General features: G+C 38.3%; 1 protein-coding gene across 3 annotated transcripts; it reads left to right on the forward strand.

The window, feature by feature from the left end:
* Positions 1–608: 608 nt before the first annotated feature.
* On the forward strand, positions 609–17,473 carry ccdc142 (coiled-coil domain containing 142). 3 transcript variants are annotated; one of them, XM_052154378.1, is made up of 13 exons: positions 609–923; positions 2,388–2,471; positions 2,708–2,766; positions 3,002–3,065; positions 5,806–7,392; positions 8,209–8,295; positions 8,923–9,084; positions 9,428–9,579; positions 9,678–9,797; positions 11,661–11,775; positions 11,901–12,078; positions 12,393–12,604; positions 16,105–17,473. In XM_052154378.1, exons 2-13 carry the CDS (start codon positions 2,402–2,404, stop codon positions 16,353–16,355), a joined length of 3,057 nt encoding a protein of 1,018 aa, XP_052010338.1. In that variant the 5' UTR covers positions 609–923; positions 2,388–2,401; the 3' UTR covers positions 16,356–17,473. The 3 variants fall into 3 exon arrangements, with proteins under 3 accessions (XP_052010338.1, XP_052010340.1, XP_052010339.1); XM_052154380.1 differs by lacking the exon at positions 2,708–2,766; XM_052154379.1 differs by lacking the exons at positions 609–923; positions 2,388–2,471 and adding an exon at positions 5,229–5,278 and having other exon boundaries at positions 2,706–2,766.
* The last annotated feature ends 598 nt before the right edge of the window (positions 17,474–18,071 follow it).

The following is an 18,071-nucleotide window of genomic DNA, read 5'->3' on the forward strand; positions in this document are numbered from 1 at the left end:
AAATTTTATTCAGGGTTTCCATTGCCATAAAAACAAACTGGAAATATCAGAATTTAAAAATGGTGGTTTCAACACCTAGGAAAGTAATGGAAATTAATAGAAAATTTAAAATTAATGTAAATGTCTAGTGATATAAACCAAAGTCTTCTATAAACCTATCGGCTATGCTCTGTTTCTAAAATGTTTTATTGTCTAAAATTGACTTCTTGTGTGTAATCTTTATAAAACAAGTTATTATCCAGAAATCACTAACATCTGAAAAAGTCAAGGAACCCTGATGTTTAAAACTGTCCAATATATGGTGATCCAAAATCACCTTCAAAATCAAACCTTCAAGTGAGAGAAACTCAAATGTCAAAACCTAGTGAGCTGACTACCTAAACAGCATCGATGGGCTTCAAAGGCACGTACAGCATATTAGGGCTTCACAGGTTTGTGAGGTCTTTTTGGTAATCATAAATGATAAATGATGTTAAAAATGCACTTGACTTCCAATTTGCACCTAATGATGCCCACAAACGCTGCTCCCTACGTAGTGCGCTCACTAGGTTTTGAGACTGAGACGGAACTCAAACCTCATTGGCTATTACCTACTCAGCTAGGCTAAATCTGGTATACAGTATGTTCTTAACCGAGGAGGATTATCTAATAAACTAGCCACCAACATACCCTTTAAAATAGGTGTTTTCCAGGAATAGAGGTCGACTGCGGGCTCCGTCATGTGCACTGATGAGTGACTGTCACTAACCTGTTATTATTAGCAGACTAACAGCACCACCGCTACATGGATACTAGTTAGTTAACAACAATTAGCCTGTTAGCATCTGTGTAATATGATGGAGGACACAAACAGAGGGATATACTTCAAAACAAAATACTGGATTAAATCAAGACCAGGACGGTTTCATTTGGTTTCTTAACAGGTATTTCGTGATTTTCTGTTTTGTTTTGTGTTGTTGTAACATATGAGGGACAGGTATTAATCATGTGTTTTAAATTCTTATTATATGAGTGTTGCTAACAAAACATGTCAAGAATATGACGGCTACCAGTGCCAATATACTACCGTTATATAGTAATGAGATCTGCGAAATTGAAAGGTAGATAGTACCAAGGGAGTACTGCTTTTATGACAATATGACAATTTTTAAAGGGATAGTTCACCCAAAAATGAAAAGACTCATCCTTTACTCACCCTCATGCCATCCTTTACTCATCCTCATGCCATCCTTTACTCACCCTCACGCCATCCTTTACTCACCCTCACGCCATCCTTTACTCACCCTCACGCCATCCTTTACTCACCCTCACGCCATCCTTTACTCACCCTCATGTATTCACAGTTGTGTATGACTTTGCTTCTTCTGAACACAACTGAAGATTTTTAGGAAAACATCTCAGCTCTGTTGGTCCATACAATGCAAGTGAATGGTGACCAAAACTTTGAAGCTTCTACAAGCACATAGATGCAGCATAGAAGTCAGATATGACTCCAATGGTTTAATCCATGTCTTTAGAAGTGATCAAATAGATTTTTTGGATGAGTACAATCCAAAATATAACACATTTTCACTATAAAGCATGACATCAGATTCAGCAGTGTCCTTGTCAATAATGACTTCAAGCTTGATTACACTTTAGCACATCTAGCGCTCTGCGTATGCGTCAAGCACTAGGAAGTGTAATCAAGCTTGAAATCATGATCATCACCAGATGTTAGATTGCTTCTGAAGACATGGATTAAACCACTGGAGTCGTATTGATGACTTTTATGCTGCCTTTATGTGCTTTTTGGAGCTTAAAAAGTTTGGTCAGCATTCACTTGCATTGTATGGACCTTCAGTGCTGAAATAGTCTTCTAAAAGTCTTTGCTTGTGTTCTGCAGAAGAAAGAAAGTTACACATCTGCGAAGGCATGAGGGTGAGTAAATGATGAGAGAATTTCCATTTTTGGGTGAACTATTTTTTTAAAATAATATATATAAAAAAAATTCACATTGTGGTAGGTAAAGTATCATAATGGCCATCTTTTTTAGGGTTGCAGTAATGAGAATTGGGGGCTAAAATGTGCGTTAATGTTGAAGGCTTTTTTCTTTTGATTTTGAAGGAAGATAGGACCAGGACATATTCTTGACATGTTTTGTGACAATCACCAAAATATACTTTGAAATATTTATTTAATAGCTTAGACCACAGTATGCGAGGTAAAACACCCACAGCCTGTGTTTCTTTTAAAACAATGAGCTAGGCTGTTAGTTTTGCTGTGATTGTACAATGTGTATGTTGTGTTTGTTAAATGCAATGTAAGGTGAAAGCCCAAATAATGTACATTTTATTAATATATTTATATATTTTTGTTTGTTTTATGACATGATGTGATTGTGGTAGGTTTAAGGTTGGAGATGGCTCACTCATCAGGAAGTTCTCAAGAGGGACAGACTGACAACAATCCAAACAAACACACACAAGCAGGTGTCACTCACTTTTTTTATCTGTTTGACTGTTGTTAAAATAGGAGACTGACACAGTGTCAATGATACCAGCATTGTAAACAGGATTCTCAAGGTTGTTCAGATTCTGAGCACTACACCTAAAACAGTGCTGTTTTGACCATTACATTGTCAGTATGTTTGGGGCTGGTTGATAATACACGTATAGAGGTACTGTAGAAGCGTGTTATTAATTTAGTTCATTCTGAACCCAAATAGACAAGACAGAAACACCGGTCTCTGTCAGGCCTGATCCTCAACTTACTGATAATGGACAGGTAAGTCTCAATGCCATATCATTTTAATACATACCGGTTGACTGATTGAAATATAAAGGTTTATGTTAATTGTATTTTAGCATCACTTTTCAGCAGCAGTTGTAAGTGCACATTAAATGTGGATGTGAATGATTTAGGCCTTTATACTAATTAGAAATGATGAGCCAAAGCATCATCACTGATGTATAAAGATATGTTGTTCATCTGCTACTTTTTATGTTTTTTTATTCCATAGCGAAGGCAAAGTGACTGTTCAGATGTACTTCCTGAGGAATATAATTCAAATGAAAAATATGATGGTAGGTTGAGTTTGACCTTTCCATGAATAGGCTATAAAAATGGTGTCCCATTACTTAAAACGAAACCAATTAATGACGGCATGAATACCATGTCATTTGGAGAATGACTATAAATGTTAGATTAATATTTAAACAATAATCTAATATAATTATAACACACACAGTCATATTAATTATGCATAAAAGCGATGGCACGATTTTTTGCATACTTTGACTTTAACAAATTGACGTCACTGTGACGTTGTGACTGTGAGCAACAACTTGCTACAAACAAATAATTAGTAAATATGTTTGCGCACTCCCCAGGGCCACATAGCAAAAGAGAAACACCAAAGTTTGCTGCCATCAAAAACTTTTAAAATTAACTAAAGTAAGTATTTGTTGTTGCTCACGATGATGTCACAGGGACGTAATTTCATCGTTTACAATAAGTCGTAGAAGTATGCCAAAAATCATGCAAATGCCTTTATGCATTTAAGATATGAGCAATCAATTATATTTTAAAAATGTGACCTGTTTTTTTTGGACTGCCTGGTGTATATACACACATTGCAATCAGAAAATATTCAGACCCCTTAATTTTACTAAAATGCTTTTAAATATAATTAATTTTTTCACATCAATCTTCAATCCATAATGACAATGCAAAAAACGGATTTTATAACTTAAAAAAAAAAACTGAAATACCACATTGACATTCAGACCCTTCACTCAGTACTTGGTTGAAGTGCCTTTGGCAGCGATTACAGCCTCAAGTATTTTTAGGTATGATACGACAAGCTTTGCACACCTGGATTTGGGGATTTTCAGCCATTCTTCTCAAGCTCTGTCAGGTTGGATGGGGACCGTCGGTGGTCAGCCATTTTCAGGGCTCTTCAGAGATGTTCTATTAGGATCAAGTCCGGGCACTGGCTGGGCCTCTCAAGAACATTCACAGAGTTGTCCCTAAGCCACTCTTGCATTGTCTTGTTGGAAGGTGAACTTTCAGCACAGTCTGAGGTCCTGAGCACTGTGGATCTAGTTTTCATTAAGGATATCTCTGTATTTTGCTTCATTTGGTTTTCCTTCAACCCTGACCAGCCCCCAGTCCATGCTGCTGAAGAGCACCCCCACAGCATAATGCTACCACCACCATGCTTCACTGTTGGGATGGTATTGCACAGGTGATGAGCTGTGCCTGGTTTCCTCCAGACATGACGCTTGGAATTGAAGCCAAACAGTTCAATCTTCGTTTCATCAGACCAGAGAATCTTGTTTCTCACAGTCTGAGAGTCCTTTAGATGCTTTTGTGTCTTGCACAGAGGAGATGCATCCGTCTGGCCACTCTGCCATAAAGCTTAGATCGGTGGAGTGTTGCAGTGATGGTTGTCCTTCTACAAATTTCTCCCATCTCTACACATGATATGTAGAGCTCATCCAGAGTGACCATGGGGTTCTTGGTCGCCTCTCTTACCAAGGCACTTCTCCCCCGATTGCTCAGTTTTTCCAGGTAGCCAGCTCTAGGAAGAGTCCTGGTTGTTCCAAGTAATTATGGAGGACACTGTGCTCTTGGGAACCGTCAATGCAGCCGAATGTTTTTTTTTATTTTGTTTTATAGCCTTAACCAGATCTGTGCCTCGACACAATCCTGTCTCTGAGCTCTACAGGAAGTTCCTTTGACCTCATGGCTTGGTTTTTGGTCTGATATGCATTTTCAGCTGTGAGACCTTATGTAGACAGGTGTGTGCTTTCCAAATCATGTCCAATCAATTGAATTTGCCACCGGTGACTCCAATCAAAGTGTAGAAATTTTAAAAGAAGATCCATTTCAAAGAAGATCCAGAGAAATTGGATGCACCTGAGATACATTTCAAGAGTAATAACAAGAATCTGAATACTTATGTCAATGTGATATTTAATTTTTTTATTTTTAATAAATTTGCAAAGTTATCAAACATCTGGTATTTGCATTGTCATTATGGGGTATAGAGTGTAAATTGATGTGAAAAAATTATACTTTAAAGCATTTTAGCATAAGGCTGCCACATAAGAAATTGTGAAAAAATTAAGGGTTCTGAATACTTTCTGAATGCATTGTTTATATATACAACTCTGGAAAACAAACAAGATACCAATGCAAAATTATCATTTATTTGGTGGAGTAACCCTGATTTTCAATCACAGGTTTCAAGCATCTTGGCATGCTCTCTACCAGTCTTTCACATTGATGTTGGGTGAGTTTATGCCACTCCTGGCACAAACATTTAAGCAGCTCGACTGTGTTTGATGGATTGTGGCCATCCATCTTCCTCTTGATCACATTCCTAAGGTTTTCAATGGGGTTCAGGTCTGGAGATTGTGTTGGCCATGACAGTGTCTTGATCCGGTGGTTCCCCAACTCTGAGGATTGGGTTTTCCAGCAGGACAATGCTCCATGCCACACAGCCAGGTCAATCAAGGTGTGGATGGAGTACCACTGGATCAAGGCATCATGGCATTACTCAAACACAGACATATAAAAAGTGAATCCATAGAAACTGATAATTTTGCAGTGGTCTCTTATTTTTTCCAGAGCTATATATATATATATATATACTGTATATGTATATACACTCTGACATACATACATACATATGTGTTAAAAGTCCTGTTTTGTATCCTGACAGTGACAGTTTATTTTATTGTACTTTAGAGGCAACACTTTTCTTTGAATTAAAAACTAAATTATTTCTTCATATTTTGCCTTCCTGTTCCTTTCCAGCATCCTGGTACCAGGGCCCTTTCACCAAATCTCTTCAGAAGGCAGAGGCTCTGTTCCGGACCCGTTTTAACCCCATGTGGCTCATGAGGCAGAAGACCAAAGATGGCAGCTGGGACTCTGAGATGGATAGCATCACTTCCTGTTCCTCTAGGCGTATTCAGCACCTTGGGCAAACTTTACAAAGCCTCAGATCTCAGTGCCACATCCTGCAAGATCCTGCGTCGGGGGGCATGCTGTTTGGCTGTGTGACAGGTCTGTCTTCATCTGTGGAGGGTGAATTTTACCACCAGCCTCAGATCGCAACCTTGAGCCATCATTACTGCCAGCTACAACACCTGATGGAGCAGCGAGCCCAGCTGATCTTTCTCCACGAATATTTTCAGCGCTTGCAAGTAGCCACCTGTTTTGTGGGTCAACTGGGCATGGTGTTGGAGAGGACACATCTGCTCTTGGCAGACAGGGGCCATGTTGCAGAGCAGCCCAACTCTATGTGGAACCTCGGCCTTAGATCCTTGTGCCAGGAGCTACAAGTTCACCTCAACCATTGGGAAATGCTCTGGGCCAAAGCTCGCTCTGACCCCTTTCTTCGCAGAGTTTTCTTCAGCTGTGTGGCGACCCTTGCTTCCATGCAGCAAACTCTCCAGGTGCTGGGCTTCCAGGCCTTGCTGTTAATGGAACGTTGTATTTACACTGCGTTCTCTGCGCTAGCCATAGCCCAGTTGGATCGCGTGCCTAGAGATGCCTTAGTCGATCTTCTGTGTGCGGTTGAGCTGTACAACCAGGTTGTCGAAGACAGGAGGGGTCATGGTAGAACATCTCCCTGGAGCTCACAGCTTGTCTTTAGGTCAGACTGTTTGCAGTTCGTCTCTAGTTTTTTTCGGAATGGTGTCAGTCCTCAAACATTACCAGTTGAGCAGCTAATGATGATTGTAGCTCAGAGTCAAGCACAAAAAGCAGCTGAGCAACTTTACACATGGACATCACAGCAAAGTAACCTCCTCTATGTTGCGAACAGCCCCTGCGAGCTGAGGGGCCACTTGGAATGCCCTAAACTCAATAGTCACACATCACCCTCAATTAATATTCATACAGTACAACTCGAACATCAGGCTGATGCTGGTGAGCTGCCCAAAAAGCCCCTTCACACCCTCTGGTCCTCGAATCTGCTGTTCTCTTCATTTATTTCTCGAGACAGAGAGTGTATCGATACTCTTTTTCAAGCCCTGGTGACCTCAACGAATCTCTTGGCTCCACATATTCCCAAAAAACCTCAATTTGATGGGACAGTTGCTCCAGAAGACCTTTTGGTGGTTTGTCGTAGACCCATTGAAGAAGAAGAGAGGCTACTGAACAGACCAAGAATGACCTCCAGGACAAACAATGTGGTCCCGATTGATGTCAGGAAGTCAGAAGCATGCATGAAGCTCTTCTCTAATTATAAGCACATGCTATGGAGAGAATTTGCTGAAGCTGCTGTAAAACACTTTTATTACCAGCCAAACAACAGCACTCTGGGTAGCATCAACCAGTGGAATGATGAAATGGTGCTTCTTTTGGTCACATGGCTCAAACACTCTTATACTGAAGGTATTGGAATTGCAATAAGGTCAAAGTATGCAAAGTCAGATAAATAAGTGTAAAATGTGTTTTGGAATATATATATATATATATATCAGCCGATGCATGATACAGATAACTAAATATTTATTTTTATGCTATGGTCGATAACCAACACAGCTGTTCAGGTTGTGGTCCAAACCCCGGAAGGCAATTAGCATTTTTGAGCCATGGGTTCCTAGAAGACATTAACTATGGGTTTTTATAATATCAGTATAATAAGGTCTGAGGTTAAAATTACTTGGAGACATTTTGTTCTAGAGCATTAATTGCACAGTTATACTTCCAAGTGTTAATCATGAAGCTAATTTGTATTTTAAACGCATGTTGCTATCACAATGCTAATTAAGGACTACAACTACCATGAGCATGGGAGCTACTTGCTTTACAAAGTGGGCGATGGTTGTAGTCCTTATTTAGCACGGGTTAGCAAAATACATTTCTAAAAGACACAGCAGCTTCAAAATCCACAACTGAGGTATGACTGTGTGTAATTCATTTTCTAGAACAAAACATGAAATTCTCTTCAAGTTATTTACAGCACAGATATTATTTTACTCGTAATTTTGAAAAACCGTATTCTAAAAACCAATTGGAAATTGCTGTGGGATTCCATCAGCCTCCCGATTTGCCTACAAATTGACTTCATGTCTGAACAGCTTTATATTATGAAAATAATTACAGGTCTACACTTTTTCCAGTTATTTATTTATTTACTTTTTCTTTTATATTAGAGAGAAAATGTTTTAACAATTATTTCTCATTGCTTTCTCACAATCTTTCTAGATCACATCCCTGAAGAATGTAAAGAAAGTTTAAGCAATTTCTGCTCTTATATTTTGACTACTGCTGCCTTCACACGGTGGGACGAAAGTGAGTTTTATTAACCAGATTATGATGTTTAGCTCTTTAAATCTATTTGACACCTCTTTAAATGATCCAGCCATTCAGATAGATTAAGAGTAGTCCTTTTGAAGGTTTTTAATTGCAGGACTCAACGATAATGCGTTTTTCTGCTAGCCAAGTCAGGGCAGTAGTTCAGATTTTTACTTTCCTAGCCAAAATTTTCACTGGGCCCACCCTACAAAAAACTGATACATTTTATTTTTAGCAATTATTTTGGCATGTCTATGTGCCAGGAATAATATTCGGATTTATCATTTAATGATAAGCTTTCTTTACCAAAAAAAAACTAGCTTTGCTTGAGTGTACTGACATACAATGCAAATCATTACTGATTGGTTTGTAATTTTCAGAATCCGCAAAAATTATGTTTAATAGATCAGTAATCCAAGCGTTTATGTTTGCAAAGCATAAGAACACATTTACAAGATCTGCAAATGTTAGATTTAGTGCAAGTTGCAGTTCCATCAGCTGGCCCAAAACTCTCTCACATTGGCCCCAGGCCAGCGGGACACCCTTATTGTTAAGTCCTGCATTGTTTATAACACTGATGGATTGGAATGAAGTTGATTTGGCTTGTATCCTGTTGTATTTCAGTGATGTGTTTGTCACTGGGCTCAGGCTTGAAAGAGAAGTGTGTTCCTGCAGTTAAGCAGGAAAGATCTGCAGTGAGAACTGTAACTATGGATCACATCCTGCAGCTTTTTCCTCCTCTCCATACTGTTCTTCAGTTTCTACAACACCCAGACATGGAGTCAGGTACTCAACCTCTGATCTGGACACTCTTTTCATTTCTATCGCCTTTTGGGTGAAAAAAGTTTGGATACTATTCAAGGTGTTCTCAAGGTAAATAAGGTTTTGTGTAACTTACTGAATTGTAAGTCGTTATTCACTGAAAATCTTCCCCTACACTGTAGCTTTGAGATTTCAAATGTACTTCCACATATTTAATCTTGGCATGTCGCTTTCAGTTGTGAGATGTGAGAACTAATGCCGTTTGGAGTCAATGACGCCAAAAAGGAGCCAAGTTTGAGTGTGTGCATTTGAAAATAATTTTGGTTGAACTATTCCTTTTATTGTAATGTGCTCTGTCTCTTTACAGGTGACGGTGGATCCAATAGCCTTCTGGGATTGTTGTGTAGGTCCGTTGCCACTGTTCAGTCCTCAACCTTCTGGGTCATGAGTAAAGCCTACCAATTTCTGGCCTCCTGGTCCCTCAGCAAGTTCTTGTTGGTCACACAAGGAGATCTTAAGGTACGTTGAACTGTAATGCATTTTTGTATACTCACGTCCATGCAGATACGTGAATGGAGGATATGTATTTACTAATTCTTGTTTTTCTCTGTTGGAAGGATCTCAAGGGCTCAGTGGAGAGCCTGGTCCTGCTGACTGGAGCTGTCAGCAGAGATTCAGTTCATCCTCTGATAATTCAACATACAGCATCACTCTCTCAGGCAGTCATGGATCTACAAGTGAGACATTCTGTTATTGTTAGACATTTTTGGCTGAACCTTCCTTAAAGGAATATTCCAGGTTCAAGTTAAGCTCAATCTACAGCACTTGTGGCATAATGTTGATTACCACAAAAAATGTGTTTGACTTGTCCCTCCCTTTTCTTCATAAAAAGCAAAAATCTGGGTTACAGTGAGGCACTTACTATGGAAGTGAATGGGGCCAAATTTGGAAGGGTTTAAAGGCAGAAATATGAAGCTTATAATTTTATTAAATCAATTATATTAATTCTACTGTTAAAACTCATGAAATATTTGAGCTGTAAAGTTGTTTAAATAATTATTTTAGGGGTTTAGGGTTTGTTGACATTACATAATCATAGCAACGAAGTTGTAAAATTGAATATAACTTTAGAGAGAAAAGGTTAGTAAGTGATTTTATCACACTAAAATCATGTTTGCATGCATACAGTATCATTTACATCTTGTGGCTATACTTTTGAAACTTTGAGTATTTTAACGTTTCCGGATTGGCCCCATTCACTTCCATTGTAAGCGCCTCATTGGAACACAGATTTTTGCTATTTTTGAAGAAAGGAGGGACGATTTGAAATAAGTTTTTGTGGTAATCAATATTATGCTACAAATGCTGTCGACTGAGTTTTACTTGTATTGAACCTGGAATATTCCTTTAAATGGGCCATATCATGTGACATTGAATTTTCCTTGATTTTCTAAAATAAGGGTTTAATGTACTATGAAAACATGCTGTATTTCAGAACTGAAAGTCCAAAGACAGCATTTATTGAAGCGAAACTTTCAGCAACTTGCTGACGTCAGACTGATGAATATATGAGAAAACATGCTCACATGACCAATGTTTACATATCAGTCTTAAAGGCCCAGTAGCAACAAAACAACACTTTTATTTCTTAAAGATCAGAAAGAGAGGTGAAAAAAGTTATATAAAACTTAATTTGGACAGTTTTGGTTATGGCTGTTTAAAAATATTGATTTTCTGATTAACCGCAATCTTCATTTAAGAAATCCCAAAATCGATTATTAAAATCTTTTGCTTTAAAGTTTACTTCAGTTTTGGTTTTGTTTATTATTATATCTGTTAAATAAATAGCAATTGAACGGCATAATTTGGGCCTTGTGTTTTATTTTTGTTTTTAAATTAATATTTTCTAGGGCTGTCAATCGATACAAATTTTAAATCATATTAATCGCATTATATGCCAATTAATTAATTGCAATTAATCACATATATAAATATTATCTAACTATAATTACATTTACAGTACAGTATAATTATTAAATAATTATAAGTACTTATATTTAAATAATTTCTAAGGCTTGTTATGTACATATGTGTCAGATGGATGCTTTTGGAGCTTTTCACTTTGGGTGCGTCACATCATAAACAGCGAAACTTAGAAAAACACATCTCCCTATGTTTGGAATTGATCTCCTTTCAGCTGTGTACTTTGAATGCAAGAAAGCATTCTGACTTTGTGCTGTTGCTAGGGTCAAGCATGCCTGAGTGTGGTTTGTTCTCTGTACAGCGGCACATTGCCTAAACAACTGGAGTTTTGCTTACTGTCCCCTGCTGAAATCAGGTGGTACTTCAAGCTTGAATTGCTCAGATGATGGAAATATTCCTTTTTACATTCCGGGGAAACGAATAATTGCATACATATTTAACACATTATTTTTATATACCCTGCGCTAGTTTTAGTGTTACAAATCTCCCTAAGATTATAAGTGGAAATCAAGGAAAATCTAAAATAATAAAAATACATGATAACCCTTTTTCCAAAAAGCTGTATCTTCATTCAAGTAGTATGCAGTTTGACTTACTGTGTCCGTCTGATACTGTAGGCATTCTCTGATCTCGTCTTGAGGATCTTTTCTTTGGACTGTAAGAGAATGTCTGTGGAGATCTTTGAACAAACCATGCCATCAGCCAAGCACTGGAGGATCAATTACAAAACAGGTACAGATGCAAGTAATGGAAATTCAGTGGTACATCTATATATATGATTGTGTCTGTGCTTGTAGTCCTTTTAAATCTCGTTTTGACCTTCTGCTTGGTGAAATTGTGCATCAATTGTGCATCAGAGTTGCCCAGCAGTCCTAGTGATTATGCGGCATGTGCAGCTCAGAGTGTGATTGGTCAGGTGCTGAATGGTGTGCAGCCTCTGCCTGATGACGCTCGTATCCCTGCGCTAACTGAGGCCATGACTGCCTTCATGGAGGCCTGGATGGAGCACATCCTCAAACAGAAAATCAAGTTTAGGTGGGTTTATATTAGACTTATCGTACTGGTTCATATTGGCTGCGTCCCAAAGCTGCCTTCACAGGCTGTATATGGAGGAAGGCGTCAAGGAACGTCTGAATCCACTGAATCATGATTACCAAGATGGCTTCTTCTGGTCTGTTTTTGAAGGTGGCATAGATGCATCCTTCACTGCCTTTGAAATCCCAAAATTAAATGCAATTTGTTCGTTGATTAAAACAAGAAACATTCTATCATGCCATCATGCTTTTGGATGCATTCTGTTATGATCTCGTGTTCACTGTTTATTTACTTGAATTCTTCATTTACATCAGTATTCAGGGAGCTCTGCAGCTGAAGCAGGACTTTGATCTGATTCGAGATTTCATTCGTTCAGAGGAGTACAGTCTGTCAGAGGAGCTGCATCAGAAGCTATTGTCACTGCGTGTCTTTCATCAGGTGGATAATGCTATAGTGTGTCTGCTGCAGCAGCCTATGGCCAAACCATACCTGTCCTCCCATGGCTGGGAGCCCTTTAGACACTGCTGTGAGTACTTTATGTAGCAAGTAATGTGACTACAGTAGATCTGTTTGAAACCTTAGTGAGCTGCCTTGCTGTCTATTTGCTAAATAGGCTTCTGCATTCTAAGTCAACATTCAAAACTACATGGATCCTCATAAGTGACTGCTTAGGAACGATCTTCATTGACAGCATTTTGCTTTCCACATAAAAAGCACATTTGAAACTCGACTCACAATTGATTCCAACAGAGTTTGACATCGTCAAGCTAAGCTAATAACTCAATACTCAACTAAACGAAATGATACGTGCGTAGCATACACAAATACTGGATAAATAGCCACTTTTAAATTAGATTGAACTAATTTAACATTTCTCTCAACTCATCCACAACCTTGGAAGTATTTTTCCTTGAATCGATCCATTGTGAGATTGTCTTCTCTAGGCATGTTACATTTGATACTGCCTTAGAATTTGGACAAAACAAAGTGTCTTGAAGGGCGGCATAATTTGCATCCGAAAGGTTGAAAACTCTGCCTTTGGAGGCCATGTATGGAGGTGGGATGAAAATATGGTGCCTTTGCCTCTCCTCAAAAGGTACATTCATACAGAAACGCTGTTGGTTAAACCATTATGGCCACTAAGCTGCCTTAGCCTTTGGGTTGCAAAGGCATCTATGATGCCTTAAAGAAATTGTTTCCCCCTAAAATGAAAATTCTCTCATCATTTACTCATCCTCATGCCATCCCAGATGTGTATGACTATCTTTCTTCTGCAGAACACAAAAATTTTTAGAATAATATCTCAGCTCTGTAGGTCCTCACAATGCAATTGAATGGTTGCTAAAACTGTGAAAAATGTGTGTATCGGATATCTCATATCTCATACTATTTCGCATTTGATAAACTGTAGCCTAGCCTCTGCCACAGTCCCAGTAGAGTTGAAAACAGCTGCTGTCACTCCCAATTCTTACGAAACCTGGTCTTGACCCTTTACATTTCAATAATTACAAGCCAATATCAAATCTGCCATTCTTATCTTATCTTAAAAACTTATAATCTTTACCAGTCTGGTTTCTGCACATCATACAGCACTGAGACTGCTCTTCTCTGGGTGATTAATGACATCCTCCTGTCTGTGGATTCTGGGTCTAAAAATATTTAAATTCTTCTTGATCTAAGCTCAGCCTTTGACACTTTTTGTCATGATATCCTAATCACTGCGTCTGAAATTGGCATCACTGGTTCAGCTATCTCTTGGCTTACTTCTTACCTCACTGATAGAAAATATTTCATTACTATACAGAAGTATGAATCTACTACTGCTGCCCTCACACAAGGTGTTCCACAGGGTTCAGTCCTTGAACCATTACCGTTCATTATCTATATTCTCCCACTTGATTACATCATCCTTAAACATGGCCTTAACTTTCACTGCTACGCTCTGATTCACCTTCTCCTACTGCTTCAGCCACTGCATGTATTAGCGAAATGAAACAATGGATGTTCATGAATTTCCTCAAATTAATACAAATAATATTTAAATACTGTTAATAGGAACTAATGCTCAAATAAAAAGTTTGGACCGCTGCATCGACATGGGGTTGATGGGGTTCATGTCAATCCCTTCCACACTGTCCGTAATCTTGGCATCCTATTTGACTCAACTATTTCTTTAGATTCTCACATTTCAATTGTCGTTTAAAATGCTTTTTTCAATCTACGGAATATTGCACGCCTTGCACGCCTCCGATCTTCTCTCACCTTGGCTGATGCTGAAACCCTAGTACATGCATTGATCACATCACACCTGGATTATTGCAATGCTCTGCTTGTTGGCTTAACCAAATAAAACAAGCATTCCTAGGCTACAATATGTTCGAAATGCTGCAGGAAGATTCCTCACCTTCACTAAGTGTTCTGATCACATTACACCTCTTCTGCTTGATCTCCACTGGCTGTCTGTTGCATCTCGCATTAAATACAAAACACTCCTAACATTTAAGGCTTTAACTGGTCTTGCCCCAATTTATTTGTCTGATTTACTACACCCATATCTCCCACTTTGGTCTCTCAGTGTCTCTGAACTTGGTCTTTTGTCATTTCCTACATTTAAACTGTCCATAGTGGGCGGTAGGGCATTCTGTGTTGTTGATCCTAAACTGTGGAACTCACTACCTCTTAATCTTCACAATATCTCCTTTAACTGCTTTCAAGTCTCAACTAAAAACATACAGTATATTTTTTCTTCTCATTTTGACTTACCATCTCAGATGTAACAGATACTTGATGTTGATGTCTTGATATATTTTTGTGTGTGTGTATCAATCTAATTGTATCAATGAAATATACTAATTGTAAAGCGACCTTGAGCTTGGGAAAGGTCGCTATATAAAATATACTACTTCTCCAGTGGTTTAATCCACGTCTTCGGTTGGCTTGAGAAACAGATTGATATTTAAGTCCCTTTTTAATATAAATTCTCCTCCCTGCCCAGTAGGTGGCGATATGCACGAAAAATGCAATCAGCAAAAACCGAAGAATAAGTATGTGAATGTACAAGTGGAGATTTATTTAAAAAAATGACATAAATATGTCATTTTTCTCACCAATATCCATCATATCACTTCTGAAGACATTAATTTAAGTATTGGGGTCTTATGAATTCCTTTAATGCTGCCTTTATGTGCTTTTTTGGACCTTCAAAATTCGGACCAATTCAGTTGCATTAAAATGGACCTACAGAGCTGCGATATTCTTCTAATATCTTTGTTTGTGTTCAGCAGAAGAAAGAAAGTCATACACATTTGGAATGGCATGAGGGAGAGTAAATGATGAGAGAATTGACATTTTTGGGTGAACTATCCCTTTAAAATGCTGTCTAGGTAGGTGGCAGCTTACTAGTGGAACAGAGCTTGCGTCTTTCAAAACATTTTAAACCTTCTAATCTGGTGTGTACCAAATCTACACAATCAATTGCTTGACTTCCAAGTAATAAAATCTACCAACTTTTATTTCTGTCATACTAGTTTGTAACTTCACACCATTAGGTGGCAGTAATGCATCACTTGGTTTGTCATTTATCAGATTCAGTATGTATTGCAAGTGCAATGCAACAGACATTTCTGAGCCTGAATGTAATAGAAAGTATACTAACAAAGTGCATCAAAAAGGCATTTCAAGGAGGAACAATGTAGTTCTTGGACTGTTTAAGCTAATTGGCTCTCCATCAGAGCACATCCGTCCTGCTTCAAGCATTTGAAGTCTAAACATTGTGAAGTCTTATAATATTAAAAAACAGTGCACCGTTGCATCTTGAAAGTTGGTCACTTGTTACATAGCTAATATAACTACCGTGGCATTCATAATATAACTGTACGAACAAAATGTTTGCAAAATTAATTGCAATTATGCTAGTAGAAATATATACCAGACAGGGTGATCAGAAACTACAGGAGCAATCCACTTTGTAATGAAAGGTAGTAGTGTATAATTGTGCTGAGTTGACACGGTGTTGTGTTCTCTTAGGTCCAAACGGTGCTCAGGTGATGGATCAGGCTGCAGGCAGTCTAAATAACCTGGAGAGCATGGATATACAGGCAGCATGCCATCAGGCCCTGACCCAAGCCGAGAGCTCCATGGCCCCTGAACTGCTCACCTCCACCACACCTGAGTCTTACCTGGCTGTAGCTCAGCAGGAATGGCTGGATCTGCGAATACACAGCGGATCCCGCTGGAAGCTCCCAATTCTGCAGTGTTTCGCAAAATCAGAACCCTAGTCAGAAGGACCAGAGAGGATATATCGGTCTTTACTTGTTGACTTTCATAAAGACTACCTTGATTTTATGTTCATATCAGCTATGTTGTTTAGTTTGTTTATAAGAATGGGGTGGTCACCATAATTGGCCACCAAACAGTGCAATTTTCTTGCCAGACATTCTCACCAGTAATCTAGTATGTGAAGCTCTGTGCTGATTTTACAGATGTAGCAATTGTATTTTCTGTGAAAAGCAATGTATCATCAAGATACACAATTGTCATTGTTAATGCCTTTATGAATAAAAACTGAAAATAATAAAATGTTTCCGTTATACACATTTAAAAAAAAAATTATAATTTCTCATTGATTTAGTGCTTAATTATTCTAGTTTAACATATTACATATAATTATATAAAGCAGCGTTATGTGGGTCTATTGTTCTTAAACGGTGAGTGCAATTCCGCGTATGACCGAAGGGTGGCGACAAAATACCATGTAAATGACACGTAAATACACTTATGGACTTTTTGAGTGTTGATATTTGCTGTTTATCGATAAAAGAAAAACCCACTGTAGAATAATCGAGACCTGTTAAAGCTGTAGGCCTATACAACGCTGTAAGTTTACTGTTTATGCAACTTACGGTTTAAATTTGTATTGTTTGCTTGTATAATAACTTTTTTAATAAATATAAAATTATATTTTAATATAGCATATAATCCAATTCATACAATTTTTTTTAAAAATGCCAACATTTATTCCGGACAGATAGCGTATATTCCAGTTGTGAAAGAAATGTCCATGGAGAACACGTCATTTGATATGTTTTATTTATTTCAGTTCGGTTTCTCTTCACTTACTAACTCTTTGCTTGAGCCCTATGAAGATATTATCTTAAGATAAATACAGCAAGTGAATCTATCTCTGGTGTAAAGGATTCACAGTAATGTGTTAACATGAAAATCTTTTGATATGCATCAACACTTCATTATAATCTTTCAGATTCATTAGGGCTTGACAAATATTTTATAATGCTTTACATCTCAGTACTTCATGTGCATATAAATTATATTTAATTTTGTTGCATGATATTTCTATCTGAATGTACATAACCTGTGATCTATTATGATGTTTGTAAGTGCTAATAAAGAAAGATTATTTTAAAGTGTTGAACCCAAACACAAGCCCTTTACACAGCTGAAATAACTATTTTTCTCTTTGAAACACCAGTCCAGACACATATGAAGCATAATATTGTACTGAAAGTACAACATCTACATGTCACCTACTTCCAAACTTACTCTGGGTGGCTTTACCTCTGTGCAGGAGTGCAGTACTGACCTGCCCCAGCCCCAGCCCCTCACAATTAATTAATTTAAATTGACCATTAAGTCTGCGAGGGAGACGTATGATGAATTTTCCAATATCATTCGCTCCCCAGAAGGCCCGTCGCACACCTGGGAAATGTATGATAATGTGTGATTGGCAGGACGGGGGCCGCGGCCATTGTTGAGTGCCCCCTTCCCGGCCCGCACCTCGGCTGAGTTATGGCCACAGAGCACACCTTACTGTTTGGTGGCATGTCATTTGAATACAGATTAGTTTGCCCCAGTGTTCCAGTGCTCCGGCATTACCATTACTGGGGACAGTAATTTGACTGATGAACACATGGGTTATCACAAGGTCATCACCTTCGGCAAGGGGGGGTTGGTGCCAGCCAACCCACTTTTGGAGC

The sequence above is a fragment of the Xyrauchen texanus genome, chromosome 23, assembly GCF_025860055.1.
Source record: "Xyrauchen texanus isolate HMW12.3.18 chromosome 23, RBS_HiC_50CHRs, whole genome shotgun sequence".
In the NCBI taxonomy this organism is placed as follows: Eukaryota; Metazoa; Chordata; class Actinopteri; order Cypriniformes; family Catostomidae; genus Xyrauchen; species Xyrauchen texanus.

Excerpts from the sequence above, each read along its gene's own strand:
- ccdc142 (XM_052154378.1), top strand. The coding sequence starts at position 2,402 with ATGGCTCACTCATCAGGAAGTTCTCAAGAGGGACAGACTGACAACAAT. Across the intron at positions 2,767-3,001 it reads AACTTACTGATAATGGACAG|CGAAGGCAAAGTGACTGTTC; the intron begins GTAAGTCTCAAT and ends TTTATTCCATAG. Across the intron at positions 12,605-16,104 it reads GGAGCCCTTTAGACACTGCT|GTCCAAACGGTGCTCAGGTG; the intron begins GTGAGTACTTTA and ends GTGTTCTCTTAG.